The 17,210-nt window shown below is 40.4% G+C and overlaps 1 protein-coding gene across 1 annotated transcript; it reads left to right on the top strand.

The window, feature by feature from the left end:
* Window positions 1-15,334: 15,334 nt before the first annotated feature.
* Window positions 15,335-15,778, top strand: LOC147450165 (zinc finger A20 and AN1 domain-containing stress-associated protein 10-like). Its single transcript, XM_086520423.1, has one exon. It carries the CDS (start codon window positions 15,335-15,337, stop codon window positions 15,776-15,778), a length of 444 nt encoding a protein of 147 aa, XP_086376549.1.
* The last annotated feature ends 1,432 nt before the right edge of the window (window positions 15,779-17,210 follow it).

Raw genomic sequence — 17,210 nt, 5'->3', positions numbered from 1 at the left:
AGGAATGAAAACACGCTACAGTGCAAGGACATCTTGGATGGCATTGTACATTTGGTGCCTTAAACATCCTTCGAGGCAATTTTGTAACACATGCCCTGCGAGGATCTTATTTTGTATCACATAACCTACAAGGATCTTATTTTGTATCACATGATTTAAAAGGATCTTTATTTTGTTATTGAAATGCAAGTTTTTCAAACATCCAATGATTTGATTTTGTAACAGAGTCTTAAAACAAGTATTCAATTTCAAATATTTGCACTTACATACAAGGGTCCATACAAGGGCCAATTGGTTACAAGTGGGCTATAGAATAGACAATTGGATACAATAGAGAACTGAGAAGCTTGATACAAGTGGGCTACAATAAGCTAGAATAGTTTTTTGGCAGGAGTTTTCCTGTCCCTAGGGGACTTCCTTAATGGGGTTGGTGCTTTTTCAGGAGATTTTCTTTTTGAAGTGGGCTTGACTGGAGGGCTTGAAGGCTGCTTCCTCTTTCTCTTATCATCCATCTCTTCACTTGCCTTTTCCTGCTCACCACTCTCTTCTTCATCTTCCAGCTTTGCTTTCCCCTTCTCTTCAACATCATCATCTTCAAATACCTCTTGCAGTTCTCCATTTGCTTCAATCATATACTTGATAATCCTTGCTCTTGTCAACCATAGCACTCTCTGTTGATCTATACAAGGCAATAGAAAGCAAGTTTTAGGAACAATAAAATGAGAAAAAATACAGCTGGCAAATATGAAATATGCTATACTTCTATATCCTGATTGTCATTGCAGTATATGAAGTCCAAGAGGAGCTTGGCATTTGTCAATACCCTCCATCCACATGAATGGCTTTCAGGCTGGATTGGAACCTGCAATTCATTACATGTATTTTTGGGAAAAAATCTTTGAGGATAATCCATTGAAGTGAGCAAAGCATAAAGAATTCCAACCTTCACCACTACAAAATGGATGTCATTCAGCATCTATAAATCTTATAGTAGCACTATCCAAAATTCTTTAGAAATGAGGTTCTGCTTTACTAAAAGTATGTGCTTATGGTTTACAAAATGTGTCTGCTGCTATACTTACAATTTTGCTTGACCATGTACTCCAGCAAGAGAATTGACAAAGTAGCATTTTCTTTTCACAATATCAATTGCAATTAAACTCCAATGTGAGCTATAAAAACAAGCCTCAATAACGTGAATTAGCAAATTCTCTTCACAAGGTGTAGGTAGAAAACTTACCTCTCATGATAAGGAATCAAGAAAAATTCACAGATTTCCAAGTCCACATGAGTCAACCACTTTGTGAGCTCTCTAATGTTTGTCTCTGTCCTGAGAAATTGGGAGATAGCAGGGTCTAAAATCTCCACCTTTTGTTGAAGGTCTGGCTCATGTGAATGCATCATTAACCTGGTAAAGAGTTCTTGTTATATAAAGAGTTCTTTCTATAAACAAAAATATAGAGGAAAACAAAAACAACCTAAGGCATGTGATAAGGAGTGGAATTCATCTCCTTGGTCCAGTCCTTGTAAACACGGGGCCAATGGTAAAGGGGTACAAATGAGAGATGGTCTATCAAAGAGCAAGGCTAAAAAATGGAGCATAAGACCTTAGGGTTAGCTTCATTCAAGACCTCCAATAATGTGTGTAAAAGTCCTTTGACCTTAGGTAAGCTAGGGCTGAGCTGGAGGCGCGGGCACCCGACCCACCTCAAGGTACGTGTCTTGCTTGTCATGCTTGATGACTAAGGTGCTTGAGGTACTTGACATGCTTGAGATGCTAGGGTTGCACTTGAGGTGAGAACACAACCGAAGCTTAAAGTGCTTAAGAGCCAAGCTTGTGGTGGGAACTGGGCCTATGCATGAGGGGCTTGAGGTGTCAAAAATTCAAATATTCAATCTCTACAAGGAGGGGGCAAGCCCTACGTGAGGGGGGATGAGAGAGAACACCCACACACTCACACAAGGCATGCATGGTACAAAGAAAGAAAAAGGGACACTTGTCAAGTTCCTCCTCATGTTGCCCTCCTGGTGTGCCTGAAGCCTATTTGTTGGCCACCCAATAGCATGTTTCAAAATGTGTAGTATGCCAAAAGACCAAGTATGATAGAGGGAAGAAACGTGGATTTATCCAGCCATTGCCTATCCCAAATTCACCATGGGAGAGTATATCCATGGATTTCATCTTTGGATTACCCAATTCTATCCATGGGAATACAGGAATATGGACAATAGTCGACAGGTTTAGCAAGCAAGCACATTTTATTCCTATCAAAAAGACTATTAAGGCACATCAAATGGAAACTCTCTTCATATCTCATATTTTCAAGCACCATGGATTACCCACATCCATCGTGTCAGATAGAGATCCTAGAATGACCAATAATTTCTGGAAAGGTCTCTTTGAAAATCTAGGAACAAGATTGAATTTCTCTTCGGCCTATCACCCACAAACGGATGGCCAAAGTGAGATAGCCAATCTTACAATACTCGATCTACTCAAGACTTATGTTACCGAAGTAGATCAACGCTCACAATGGGAAAAGTACTTACCTCTTGTAGAGTATGCCTACAATAATACTGTACATACTTCTACGGGAAAAGCACCTTTTGCGATCATCGATGGAAGACCTAAAAGTCCCTTGCTACTCAAGGTACATGGGAAGATCTTCACTGCCGATGAGTATAGTCGTGACCTACAAGAATCTTTTCAAAAGATTAAGGAGGCTATATCCATCTCTCAACAAAGGCAAAAAGCTGCTCTGCTCTGATAAGCACAGAAGAGCCTTGATGTTCAAAGAAAATGATTGGGTCTTACTCAAGTTTCCTAAGGATCGATTAAGGCAAACGACGGGCCAAAATCATATGGGCCATCAAAAGTATTACGCTAAACTAGCAAAAAGATACTATGGTCCTTTCCAAATCTTGAAGCCCATCAATGATACGGCCTATCAACTCAATTGTCCCAACCATTGGCTCATACACAAATGCCTTTCATGTAAGCCTACTTAAGCCCTACAAAGGAGATCCACCAACTGAACCAATTATTGAAGACCCTCCCGAAGTTGAAGACCAAGAAGAGGTGCTACAACCCAAAGCTATCCTTCGGCATGAATACAAGGTACTATGACATGGTAGGATTATCCGGCGGTATCTTATTAAGTTCAAAACTTATCCTTTTGAAGATGCTAGATGGATGCAAGGAATACAGCTTAAGGATACTATGAACCTTGTCAATGCTTACAATGCTACATAAGAGTAAGAAAATGTACAAATTTCTTTTAAATGACTCATGTTTTTGTCTTATAAGACTAGTCCTCTTTTTAATTGTACACAAATTTAACTAGTATGCATGCTTAGAATCATGTTTGTGATGACGACGTCTCTCAAACACCAAGTAGAATTTGTCACTCTACTTTGGGAGAATGAAATGGACTAAAGAGCAGACATGCTTGTGGCAGCTATGTCTCCCAAGCACCAAATGGATTAGCCATCCATCTTGGAAAGATATCGTAGGGTAAAAAGGGATCCTCTACCCCCTAACTAAAATTGACTAATGACTAAGGCTTTATCTCTTCTACTTCATAGTCGAGGACGACTATGATTTCAACAGAGAGGTAATGTCATAAAATCCAATATCTAATATCTAACCAACCCAAATGATTTTCTCATCTTAAATTGATCACTTAATGTGGGAGAATAAATGGGAACAAGTGTTAAGATATAGACATGTGCTTATAGATCTATCTCAACACGGGGCCAATGGTAAAGGGGCCCAAATGAGAGATGGTCTATCAAAGAGCAAGGCTAACAAATGGAGCATAATACCTTAGGGTTATATTCATTGAAGACCTCCAATAATGTGTGTAAAAGTCCTTTGACCTTAGGTAAGCTAGGGCTGAGCTTGAGGCGCTGAGCTTGAGGCGCAGGAACCCGACCCACCTCGAGGTGCTTGTCCTGCTTGTCATGCTTGATGACTAAGGTGCTTGATATGCTTGATGATTGAGATGCTTGAGATGCTTGAGTTGCTTAATGATTGAGATGCTTGAGGTGCTTGACATGCTTGAGATGCTAGGGTTGCACTTGAGGTGAGAACATAGCCCAAGCTTAAAGTTCTTAAGAGCCAAGCTTGTGGTGGGAATTGGGCCTATGCATGAGGGGCTTGAGGTGTCAAAAAGTCAAATATTCAATCCCTACGAGGAGGGGGCGATCCCTACATGAGGGGGGATGGGAGAGAACACCCACACACTCACACAAGGCATGCATGGTACAAAGAAAGCAAAAGGGACACTTGTCAAGTTCCTCCTCATGTTGCCCTCATGGTGTGCCTGAAGCCTATTGGTTGGCCACCCAAGGGGTCCAATAATAATTTAGGAGATTTAATTAATTGATTTAGCATTTATCTAGCCCTCTCTCTCAAAGGGGAAAGGGGGACACTTGTCTCAAGGCTACCGTTGCTGCTTGTAATGCCTCCTGCTTATGATTGGCTAGGCCTGGAGGGGTCCAACGAGATTCAAGCATGAGCTACAAGGGGGGGTTGACCCATGCAAGCTATGGGGTTACTTAGGGGGTATACTCACCACACACACTCACAAACACTCTCATTGTGTGCTATGCAAAGTGCAAGAGCTCCCTTTGCTTCTCCAAGCAAGTAGAGGTTGAGAGCCTACACCAACACTCTTGGATATGGAGTGCCAATCCAACCAAGAGCCATGCTTCAATGCTTAATCTTGCCATATCCTTCTTCTTCATTACTATGTTGTTATGTATGCTAGCAAAAAGAGTTATGATAAGTGAGGAACTAATTGTTTCTCCTACAAAATTTTTCTTCTTCCTCTTCCCTACCCTCATTCCCTGCTAGCTCTCTCCACCTTCGACGGTGTTTGAGGTCTTGGGACTGAGGCTTGGGATAGTAAAATCTTTCTTCAAGTTTATGTTATGTTTGTGAGGTATGAAGCTTTCCATCTTCATTGCATCACCTAGGTCACAAGGAACACAAAGATTGTATTGTAACAAGTCTCTCTTAATGGGAGAAATCATAATACAAATGCCTATTGGAGGGGGGACCGGCTCCACATAAATCCTGTCCTCAACTGTTGTCATGTTCTCTAAATTCTCTCTCATGCAAAAGTATTGTTCATGCCAAGTTAACTAATTGTTATGATTATGTTGCTATCTTCAATTATGTTCACCTGCTATGCTCACAAAGTCATTTCTCAAACGTACTCTCATTAATTTCCGCTACTCTCAAATTAAATAGGCCAATTCCATTACACTTTGACAAAAATCATGTACACAGAAATTGAGCTCTTCATTGATTTATCAAGAGCAGTAGGATTTACAAGTGGAATAGTGTGACCACGCTCACTAGCATCTATATACATATTCTTTCCCGTGTAGGTAAGTAGATTCTCCTTTCAGAGAACTTCATATTGGTAGCGATGCGATCAAACCATGGCGTCCCTAGGATAGCATCCTCATGTTGGAGAGGAGAGATGAAAAAGTTTTCTTTGTTGACATAGCTTTGGATGTGAAGCCTCAACTTCCCAATCAAGGGAGTAATGGAGGCTTGTTGTCCCTTGAAAGCTGTGTCAGTCCCGTTACCATATCTCCCATCTCAAAATCTTCAATGTCCAACATGGTGGCAAACTCTATTGATATGAAGTTGTGAGTAGAGCCAAGGTCAAACAAGATGAAGGGATCATGCTCTCTTACCTTTCCCCAAGCATAGGAAAGTGATGCTCGTTTGCAATCAGCATCCTCTTCTGGAGCTTTGATGGTGGAAGCCATAGGAGTCTCATTGTGAGCATTGTTCTTGGGGCAAGAACGATAGCTATGTCCTTGCTCCCCACACTTGAAACACTTATGGTCCTTGAAAAAATCTTCAAGCTCTTAAGGAGAGAGTTTTTTTTTGCCTTTGTAAACTCCCTTCTCCTTAGACCGATTGTTGTTGTTATTGTTGGAAGTTCCTTGGGAAGAGTTTTGAGCATTGGTTTTCCCCTTTGCATCATTTTTGTCTTTGTTTTCCATGGGCTTGACATTCCGTCTAGCCCCTTGATGGAAATTGATGCGTGAAGCAACCATGGTGTGATGGATTACTTTGGTGATAGAACCATGTCATGCCAAGGGCAAAGCTCGGTGATCAAGGACCAGGCCCAATGGGCCGGCTTCAAGTGGGGATAGAGAATGAGGCCCAATGGGGCTATTTCAAGGGAGGTTGAGAAGATCATTCCCGGGCAGTCCCACCCCTAGCTTTAGATTGGTATTAGAGCTCCGTGGAAGAGGTAGCCATGGAGGGAGGGCCTTGCATGGTTTCTTGTATCTCTCTCTTTTTCCAATGCTCTCTCTCTCTCATGTGGGTTATGGAGGGCGTGGTCCTCACGTTTGGGGGGCTTTGCATGTCTTGCATGGGGAGAAGAATAAGACACAACAGAATTGCACAGGTAAGGTTGTTTAACAGAGACAAGGAGGTCAAAGGTGAAGGACCGTGTGCAAGGCCGCTTGTACTAAGGGGGGAAAGAATTCCTACCTGCACCAATTTCCACGAGGGCAGACTTGAATAGTGCACGTGGCCATGCCAGACAATCCGTGGCATAGGGCCGTAGCCAGTGGTGAGCATCGGCCATCACACTATGTTTTCCCTCGTCTGCAATCTCTCCAAAGCTCCTCAATAGCCGCCATCACTCCTAAAGTTTTTATTTTCTTCTTTCATTTTCCATTTGGGGGCTGCCCATAGTCAAAGGGTGGTCACCCTTCAAAGGTATTAACGGGCTTACACACCCACCATTCAAAGAGCGTGGTCAACACCATCACCACCACCACGGGCGCCATGCCCTGTAGAATTTTTGTCAGCTGCTGTAGACTTTTTTTTTTTGTTCTGAACTCTTTTTCCGGTCGAGAATCGGCTTCTAGTCGGCATCGATATGACCACCACGGACAGAGCCTGCCGACTAGAAGTTGATTCCTGACCATGGAGACTCCAACCCACACCTCATGCAAGGCATGCCAAGTGGGGTGTGGAAAAATTTGAAAGAAGCCATGAGCCTCGGTATGAATTACTCTTCGCCAAGGTAAAGCCAAACCCAACAAAGAAACCGAGAATCAAAGGAAGTCAAGGGAGAAGTGCATCGACCGAGACTATAAAGGGCACAACATTTTTGGCAAGGGTGCGACATGCCAGGCATACGGCAAATTATAGTAACACGTTTGCAATTGCAGAACTTTCATTCATATGATGCATGTCATGGTCACCACTTTGACAACTGCTTCTAATTTGATGGTGGTGCCAATATAGACGTTTTCAATGGCGAGTAAGTACAATAAATTTGAAATTGATGTTTCTCATTCATTTCAATTTTGTAGAATTTTTGCATTAGTCACAGCACAAGCTTCAAGATCAAGGGGAGCTTGTTCCAAGGATGTTTGTCACAGACAAAAGTCTGCAAGGTGTAAGTATGACTGGCACTAAGTGCAAACACAGTGGTTTATCAGTATATGCATGTATAGGCAACGCTCGTGGCTTGAATGATAAACCTATGACTTTATGGTCGATGTACTCCGCAAGGTCGATCATTAACTAAAATTCCATGAATCTGTCATACAAGTTGCTTGGGCTTGATTTCTTACCCAGTTTATCGGTCACTAAAGAAATCAGACGACAACAGGATCCACCCATCGTCAGCAATCGTTACCCAACGAGTTTTTCAAGACATCAGTGGAGAAAAGATCCATCTACGTAATTAAGTCAAGCAGGTCAACTTTCTCTTGTACTTCCATTGTCAATTGGCAGGAATATGTGTTAGCTATGAGCATCATAGCAGTGCATGCATAATTATGTGGAGCAAGGCTTTTATTTCGACATTTAGCATAGCGGCTTCCAACATTTGGAATATGCTACTACCATACGCGCTTGGGGACACTTGCCACGATGTCTGCAAGTTTTTACAATCATACAAAGGCGTGTATATGATATATACGCTACCTCAAGACGTACATATGGCTATGAGACGGATTCGACCAAATTATCAAAAACCTGGCCACAAATGGACGACAAGGTTAGTCAATTTTCATGTTATGTTTTTTTTTGTCTATGTACCACTTTCCTTTTTGGGAAAGGATATCTCTGATGTACAAAGCAAAGTTCTTGGGTAGACCCATAAGAAGCCACTGTAAATAGCAACATGCTTTTCCTGTTTTCATGTGGCTTCTCTTATGTGCCAAGGTATTATCCATTGATTTTAGATCAATGATAGTGGCACACATCTTTGGTACTATGTGCATATAAGCTCATAGTATGCAATGGTGCACTGTGATGTATCCATGTCAGTGTAATTGTGCAACGCACATATCCTAGCAGCTCATAGGGTTGAGACTGTCATTGACGCCAAGGGCTTATTATTCAGTTTTTTTGATATGTATGCATGGCATACTAGTCTGATGGACTTACAACACCCATCATTGCATACGCTTCCGCTATAGCACTGACTACTCTGTCAAGGACGAGCTTAGTTGTTGCTGTTTTCAAACATTATATTTTATGTTTATTCATAGGCAGCATGCCATACATCTGCACCCTGATACACTCACGATCACTTACAAGGTGAGGGCGTCAAGATGTGACTTCTAGTACCTCTCTCTCTACGAGGGCATGGTACAATTACACTGATGTACGCTTATAGGATAAGTTATGACACAAACATGGTCTGCACTAAAGAATTTGCAAAGGGCATACAACACATTCAAATGAGGGGATTTCCTCAGCCCTGCATTCTCTCTCTCTCCCTCTTTCCAACTTCTATGCAGGAAAGGAAAAACGAGGCATGATTTTCTTTGTAGGTCAATATGGTAATAGGAAGAGCTAAGAGCCATCTATTGCAACCTATTTTGGAAAGGCTAAGAGCCATCTGTTAGTAATCCATAAGTGATTCCTTTCAAGATCAAACAATTTTATTCAGTTAAGTACCCATCAATTATATTGGACAAGCAAGAGTCTTGCCATTAGTGATTTTTTGAACGTCTTAAACTCATAAGGACTTATCTCTACCATGGTGTATGGATGAATCCAGCATTTTCGACCACACGGCTATTCACACAAACCCCAGATTATGGATTTTTGGGTGTGAAAAAGATCTAGTTGTAAATATGACTCCAACTTTAGTGGAGCTCCTCTTAGCACTAAGATTGCCTATATGAATATAGTTTTGCGGTAAGACCCGGCTTATGATTACTAGATCACTTAGTAAGAGTGGATGGTCCATTCTTGGAAAATTCATACTGCATTTTTAAGGAAAGAATTCCATTGACTCCTCGGTCACAGACATAGGCCAAGGTCCAACTGCTAATTGCACTTTTTTTTTGCAACATTTAACCAAGGTGTTTGACAATGTTCACTTTCACCAAGGGGTCTGGATTGCAAAGGCAACACCCAAGGTTACGTGTGACATACTACTTGCATTTCACTAATTTTTAGTTAGTGTTCCTAGGCCCTTGCAAGCAAGAAAATTAGGCAAGTACCTTTTCATTACGGATTAGTAAACACTATGTTCAACATTCAGGTACACATCTGATTTGGTTTTGTAGAACATGACAATATTTGAGGACCGGATTTATGTGGAGCGAGCCCCCCCTCCAATAGGCATTTGTATTATGATTTCTCCCATCAAGAGAGACTTACTACAATACAATCTTTGTGTTCCTTGTGACCTAGGTAATTCAATGAATATGGAAAGCTTCATGCATCACAAGAAATACATAAACTTTGTGACAAGCATTAACTATCCCAAGCCTCAATTCCAAGACCTCAAACACCTTCGAAGGTGGAGAGAGCTAGCAGGGAATGAGGGTAGGGAAGAGGAAGAAGAAACATTTCATAGGAGAAAGAATTCGCCCCTCACTTGTCATCACTCTTCTTTCTAGCATACATAATAGCATAGTAATGAAGATGGAGAAGATGGCAAGCTTAAGCATTGAAGCATGGCTCTTGGTTGGATTTGCATTCCATAGCCAAGAGTGTTGGTGTAGGCTGTCAACCTCTCTAATTGCTTGGAGAAGGAGAGGGAGCTCTTGCACTTTGCACTTCACACAATGAGAGTGTGTGTGGGAGAGTATAACCCCTAAGAAATCCCTAGCTTCCATAGTCAACCCCCCTTGTAGCTCATACTTGAAGCTCATTGGACCCCTCCAGGCCTAGCCAATCACAAGCAAGAGGTAATCAAGTAATAAGGGTACCCTTGGGACAAGAGAGAGGACTTGATAAATGTAAAAAAATCAATTAAATCTTCTAATTTATCATTGGACCCCTTGGGTGGCAAACCAATAGGCTTGAGGCACACCATCAGGAAAACATGAGGAGGAACTTCACAAGTGTCCCTTTTGCTTTCTTTGTACCAAGCATGCCTTGTGTGAGAATGTGTCTGTTCTCTCTCATCCCCCCTCTTGTAGGGCTCGTCCCCTCCTTGTAGGGATTAGCTTTGACTTTTGTGCCACCTCAAGCCCCTCAACCTTGGGCCTAGCTCTCACCACAAGCTTGGGCTAGGTTCTCACCTCAAGTACAGCCCTAGCATCTCAATCATGAAGCACCTCAAGCTTCTCAAGCATCTCAGTCATCATGCACCTCAAGCACCTTAGTCATCAAGCACGACAAGCAGCTCAAGCACCTTAAGCTTGGGTCGGGCTCCCACCTCAAGCTCAGCCCTAGCTTACCCAAGGTCAAAGGACTTTTACACTAATTATTGGAGGTCTTCAATGAAGCTAACCCTAAGGTCTTATGCTCCATTTGTTAGCCCTGCTCTCTAATAGACCATCTCTCATACAGCATACATCTCTATAATCTTGTAGTTATACTCTAATTCACACATGGATTTGATAAGAGGCTTATAGCCTCTTTCCTCCTAGCACATAGGTCGAGCCATCTTCCATCACAAGTATGGTGAAACATTTTCTAGTTCTTTTTTCCTAACTTTGGTAAAGAAGGGTTTAGAGGATTCATGAATATTAAGTAGCTCCCTCATTCTTCATAGAACTCCGACTTTTGTACATTGACTTGTTCCCGGTCTCTAAGCACATTCTTGAATTCAGGAATATCTACTGCATTTGTAGGTGAAGCACTTGTCCTTTGGCTTTAATGGCCATTGCGTCTACGCAATTCCTAGTAGAAGCATATTTCATCAACTCTACGATGCGACATCCTTGAGGATTGACAAACACAACTTGCCTCCATGGATTAAGAGAATATGGAGAAGTTTAATTTAAAACCCTGCTCACAACATGCGAGTAAAAATGTTTACTATCCCTCATGTACCTTGGATTTTTCATCCAATTCTAGTACAAATAGCTCAATTCTAGAAAAATGATAGAGATACTTGATGGGAGGATTAGTATGGGTATTTTGGTTCATTCTTCTTGTGCACCATATTCAAATAGGTGGTTTACTTTTCTTTAAGAGAATGTAGTTTTGCATTTCATAAAAGATATGAAGCATGTAAACAAGGTGACTATTAGGAATGTGGATACATGAGTGATTGTTTGTAGATGAATTCGTAGAGAAATTTGGAGAAAGAGAAATTTACTCAACAGTTGTGGATGTCTTAAAGGCTCAATGTGCAGTTCGTGTTTCATCATCCATTCCATTAGTGTTGCTTTCTTCTTTGTTAAAATTATCACCATTTGCTAATGATGTAAGGGGTCAAGAATATATAGAAGTATTATTTTTGTTGGTATGATTATCTTAGCTTACCTCCTCTAACATCCAAGCTAAGTTGATTGTATCAAATATCAAACATCCTTCAGGATTGACAAGCACAACTTGCCTCCATGGATTGAGAGAATACCGAAAAGTTTAACATAAAACCTTGCTCACAACATGTTAGTAAAAATCTTTACTATACCTCATGTACCTTGGAATTTTCATCCAATTCTAGTACAAATAGCTCAATTCTAAAAAACTACTAGAGATACTTGATGGGAGGATTAGCATGGGTATTTTGGAGCCTTCTTCTTGTACACCATATTCAAAAAGGTGGTTTACTTTTCTTTAGGAGAATGTAGCTTTGCATTTCATTCAAGATATGAAGCATGTAAACAAGCTTGCTATAATAAATGTGGATACATGAGTGATTGTAGATGAATTCATAGAGAAATTCGGAGAAAGAGAAATTTACTCAATGGTTGTGGCTCTCTCAGAGGCTCAATGTCTAACTTGTGTTTCATCATCCATTCCATTAGGGTTGCTCTCTTCTTTGTTAAAATTATCACCATTTGCTAGTGATGTAAGAGGACAAAAATATATAGAAGTCTTGTTTTTCTTGGTATGAGTATCTTAGCTTACCTCTTCTAAGATCCAAGCTAAGTTGATTGTATCAAATATCCGACATCCTTGAGGATTGAAAAGCACAACTTGCCTGCATGGATTGAGAGAATATGGAGAAGTTTAATTAAAACTCTGCTCACAACATGTCAATAAAATAAATGGTTTTTGTGTTTTCCATAATCGTTTTGAAGAATCAACTGGCCAAAAAAGTAGATGGCTATTATTTCATTGTGGCTCTAGAATCTTTCTACTCGACATGGAACCAATCAATCTCTAATACAATTTGTTTTAGCTACATACGATATCAAGAATTCCTTAGAAGAACCTTCAAAGTCAAAAGTTTAAAAATATTTTTTTTCTATAATTTCTTAATACCCAATTGCAAACAGAGAGGTTTGGTTCCTAAATACCAACTATGGTTCCCGCATAGCCAGTATTGTCATCAATAGGGTTTGTATCTCTTATACTTACACTTATTGCTACCTAATTAAGGGTGTATGGAAGATCAAGTGTACCAAGATTTGGTAGTTTATGTAGCTCGAAACTACAAAAAAGCAAGCTTTTTATGCAAATGTTACTGCATAACACCCTAGCTATAATCATTTCTAAGAGCCAAGAATTGGACGCCACATAAAAGGCAGAAGTACTAACATACCAAAAAGGTCTTATTTCCAAACAAACTAAAGAGAATAGTGCTTTGTGTGTAAGGCATCTCTTGGTTTGACCTGTTACGCCTTGTCACAGCATTGTGATCTAAACATAGATTCTTATATAAGTCTCTTATCACTTACTTAATTTTGAAATACACTTGCACGTGAATCTTGCATATGCTTAAAAAGAATATTTGGAATTATTAGAGCTTTTTTTAATCATTTCTTTAAAATATTAGTAATTATCTTTGTGAAAAAATTAAGCAATTCTTACATCACTATTTCTACACAAGATATCTATAGATGTAAGTCTAATTTTTCAAGATCCTACAATCATTTGATAGATATAGTTATGGGGAATGTAGTGAGATGAAAAAAAACCATACTTTAACGATTGAATTTTGACAGATCTTCCTTGAAAATTTTACATAGAATATAAATAAATGAAGTTTAACTCTTCTAAAGATTATAATAAATAAAATAATTATTATTTTCTCATGGATTTGATATATATTATAGTTTTTGGTACAAGGAGTCCATAGAAAATAAATATTGTGTGTAATTAGGCTTCATATATAAGCTTATGTTTTATCCATTTTATTTATTTGCAACCTTTGGATTATCCTTAATGTACATCTTAGGGTTATTAATTTATTAAAGATTAAAAATTTGGCATTTTTTCATTCTTCAAGGGTATATTATAGCATCTTAATCCTTGTTGGCCATGCTAGCATACAAGGTATAGACAAATGTGTTGAACACCTTGTGTGTCACACTTTCCACCGAACTGCCAAAACTGGGTACACCTGATCTTGCACACACCCCTAAAATATGAGACAATGCAAGAATCCCGAGTAACATGGTGCTAATCAATTGAACATGATATCTCAAGAACATAAATGGGGTGGAGCCAACCTCATAACTCGGAGGCACCCCTTATTTTTTTATATACAATGCATAAGTATGAGTAGCTAACGATTGGATGCTCACGTATGTCCGACACTGGGTGAGCGATATCGCCTTTACCTCGTGACTACAATATACATCTCTATAATCTTGTAGTTATACTCTAATTCACACATGAATTCGATAAGAGGCTTATAGCCTCTTTCATCTCAGCACATAGGTCAAGCCCTCTTCCATCACGAGTTTGGTGAAAAAAATTCAAGTTCTTTTATACTTCAATTTGGTAAAGAAGGGTTTAGAGTATTAACTAACTCCCTCATTCTTCATAGCATTCCGACTTTTGTACATTGACTTGTTCCTGGTCTCTAAGCACGCTCTTGGCTTGGGAAATCTGCAATGCATTTGTAGGTGAAGCATTTGTTTTTTGATTTTAATGGTCATTGCATCTAGGCACTTCCTAGCAGAAGCACATTTCATCAACTCTACGATGCTACATGTTTACTCACAAATATGATACATTCTTACGTTCCCTTCGCAAATTCCAACCATTTCTCAACCACATTAACATTCAACATATAAACACCACTTGCGATTAATTAAGGAGATGTAAAGGGATTTATCTTGTACACTTTATGGCCAAAACAATAAACATATTTCAAGTAATCTGCTCGGTTGATTCCCTGTTAGCTTTGCTCTTAGTCTCTAAGCACACTCTTGGCTTGGGAAATCTCCACTGCATTTGTAGGTGAAGCATTTGTCCTTTAACTTTAATGGCCATTGCATCTAGGCACTTCCTAGCAGAAGCACATTTCATCAACTCTACGATGCTACATGTTTACTCACAAATCTGATACATTCTTGCGTTCCCTTCGCAAATTCCAACCGTTTCTTAACCACATTAACATTCAACACAGAAACACTTTTAGTCGATGCTGACACTTGAGATGCAAAAACTATGCAATTAATTAGGGAGTTGTTAACCATCAAGGGATTTAGCTTGCCCACTTATTCACCAAAATAGTCAACATCTTTCAACTAATCTACTCGGTTGATTCCCTCTCAGTACATCAAAAAACAACCGTCTTTCTGCATGCATATAAGCTCAATCGTTGGCTACCTTGCTGACATAGGTTGCATATTCTAGCAAAGCTTGTGCAGGTCTATTGGAGCCTGTAGGAGACCCTCCTGTAGGATATCAATAATGCCAAAGAAAAGGTGGACATGGTATATCAATACTCACAAAACTTATATTATGTCTAATCTAGAACAAAATGGAATGTAAACCCTTGTGCAGTATGGTGTCTTGGAAAGTTCAAACCACTCTCTCTCTCTCTCTCTCTCTCTCTCTCTCTGGTCGGGCATTTGGTTTGGCTGGGCTTTAAAATGGAGCTTATGGAAAGCCTCAAAGTATCACGAAGCAAAATTGGCACGAAGAAGCTCGCGGTTGACGAAGACTTAAAGAATAGGCAGCAGTATGGAAAATATTCCCTGCGCAAACAACTGTGGATTCTATGGCACTCCACAGACCCGCAATCTCTGCTCCTGCTGCCTCCACGAATATCTGGTAGCTGGTTGTCCATCAAGGCAGGTGCCCGACGAGGCAGCGCCCGATCAGCTGCACTCTCCCACCTCGACGGAAGCTCATCACATTGGTGCAGCGCCTCGACCTGCCACGGAGGATCAGCTCCTGCGAGCGGCAGAGGATCAGAAGGCGAGGGAGAAGCCGCCGGCGCGCTGCCAGGGCCCGAGCTGCCACAAAAAGGTGGGGCTCACAGGCTTCCGCTGCCGCTGTGGAAGCGTCTTTTGCTTCATCCATCGCTTCCCGGATCAGCACGCCTGCCCCTTTGACTTCAAGGCCCAGGATCGTGCTGCCCTCGCCAAGGCCCAGGATCGTGCTGTCCGCGCTCCCAATATCTGATTGTATGAACAAACGATCCTCACAATACCAACCGCCCAATAGGGGCCCGGATGTCCCATACTGCATTGTTCTTGCTAGTGGATACATGGTTCTTGTACCCAACCTTAGTGGGTCGACCTAACCCCACCATTTTCTCCGAGACCTATGCTATGTCAAACCCAAAAATTGTGCTCAGTCTCATGTAACTAGCCTCGACTACAGGGTTAATATGAATAGGGAAACTATTAGAGCTTTTATATACCTTTAGGCATCCAGATCGTGCATTGATTCTCTCTCTTTTTCCATCTCACATTCTCTCTCCCTGTCCCCTCTCCCCCCCCCCCCCCCCCCCCCCCTCTCTCTCTCTCTCTATAAAATGTTGCAAGTATTACCCGCTTTAAGATCTCCAAATTTCTCAACTGGTATCAATGTTTGCTTTCTTGGTCCACCATCTATTAACTTCCCCATGCTTACTATCATTACACACTAGGCACTGCAAAATCTTTTAGCGAACCTTCTTAGCTATTGGGTTAGAATTGAAAACTTTGTTAGCACTAAACTGGTAACCTCAACGCACATAAAAGTGTCCTTGCTAGGAAGGCAACGCAATCCCCTTGAGTGTCGAAAGAATGGTGCCAGACAATGGAATTGTGTCCACGAAGCACTCAAGGGGGGAGGGGGGGGTCACTATATGTGAAATTTGTATATCGAGTTCATTCACTCACGGACTATTTATAAAACCCCTTCACTACGAAATTTTTATCTTTAGATTTTTTTTCCAACATCATTTTTTTAACACCGTTTTGATGTTGAACTCATGTGATAGGAATTTTTTTTAGACTTTGGTGAGCATACAACACATGGAGATTTCAAAGACATGTAAATTGTATCCTTTGGTGAGCAAATAACACATGGAAATTTCAAACACGGTCCTCTCTTGAGTGATGACTACATTGCCACAATGAATGCAATAAAGATGGCTTCAGCCTCAAGCAAGAGCTCAACCAAGCAAAGAAAAAAAATACCAAGGCAAAATCATAACAAATTTCTACCAACTTACCTACTGTGTGACTTGCCCCATGGATATATTGCACAAGAAAAACACTACAAAGTTGCTTTGAGAATCACTATTTAACTAAAAATATTATTCTTTATGGGTTGTCTACTGAACTCTATGTGGATATATTCTAGTATGTGGTGCATACATCATATATAGAAAAAAATATGTTGGATCTAAGTTACATGAATATGTGGTGTTTCTAAGTATTTAGAGTGACAGATAAAGTATTGTGACAAACAAAATTCATTTGACATAGGGGAAAAATCATTCAATATGAGTGGGTAGGACAAAATCATGCAAAAAATAGGGGAGATTGATTGGATCATAGAAATGACCTATGATTTTTGCCTAGTTTTAGGACATTATAATGTTCACAAGACATTTGAGTTCGAG

This window comes from Adiantum capillus-veneris, chromosome 9 (assembly GCF_014529385.1).
Source record: "Adiantum capillus-veneris isolate H3 chromosome 9, ASM1452938v2, whole genome shotgun sequence".
NCBI lineage: Eukaryota > Viridiplantae > Streptophyta > Polypodiopsida > Polypodiales > Pteridaceae > Adiantum > Adiantum capillus-veneris.
The sequence above is the reverse complement of the archived record's forward strand: the minus strand, read 5'-3'. Positions and strand labels throughout refer to the sequence as shown.

Coding starts and splice junctions, on each gene's coding strand:
- LOC147450165 (XM_086520423.1), top strand. CDS start 15,335: ATGGAAAATATTCCCTGCGCAAACAACTGTGGATTCTATGGCACTCCA.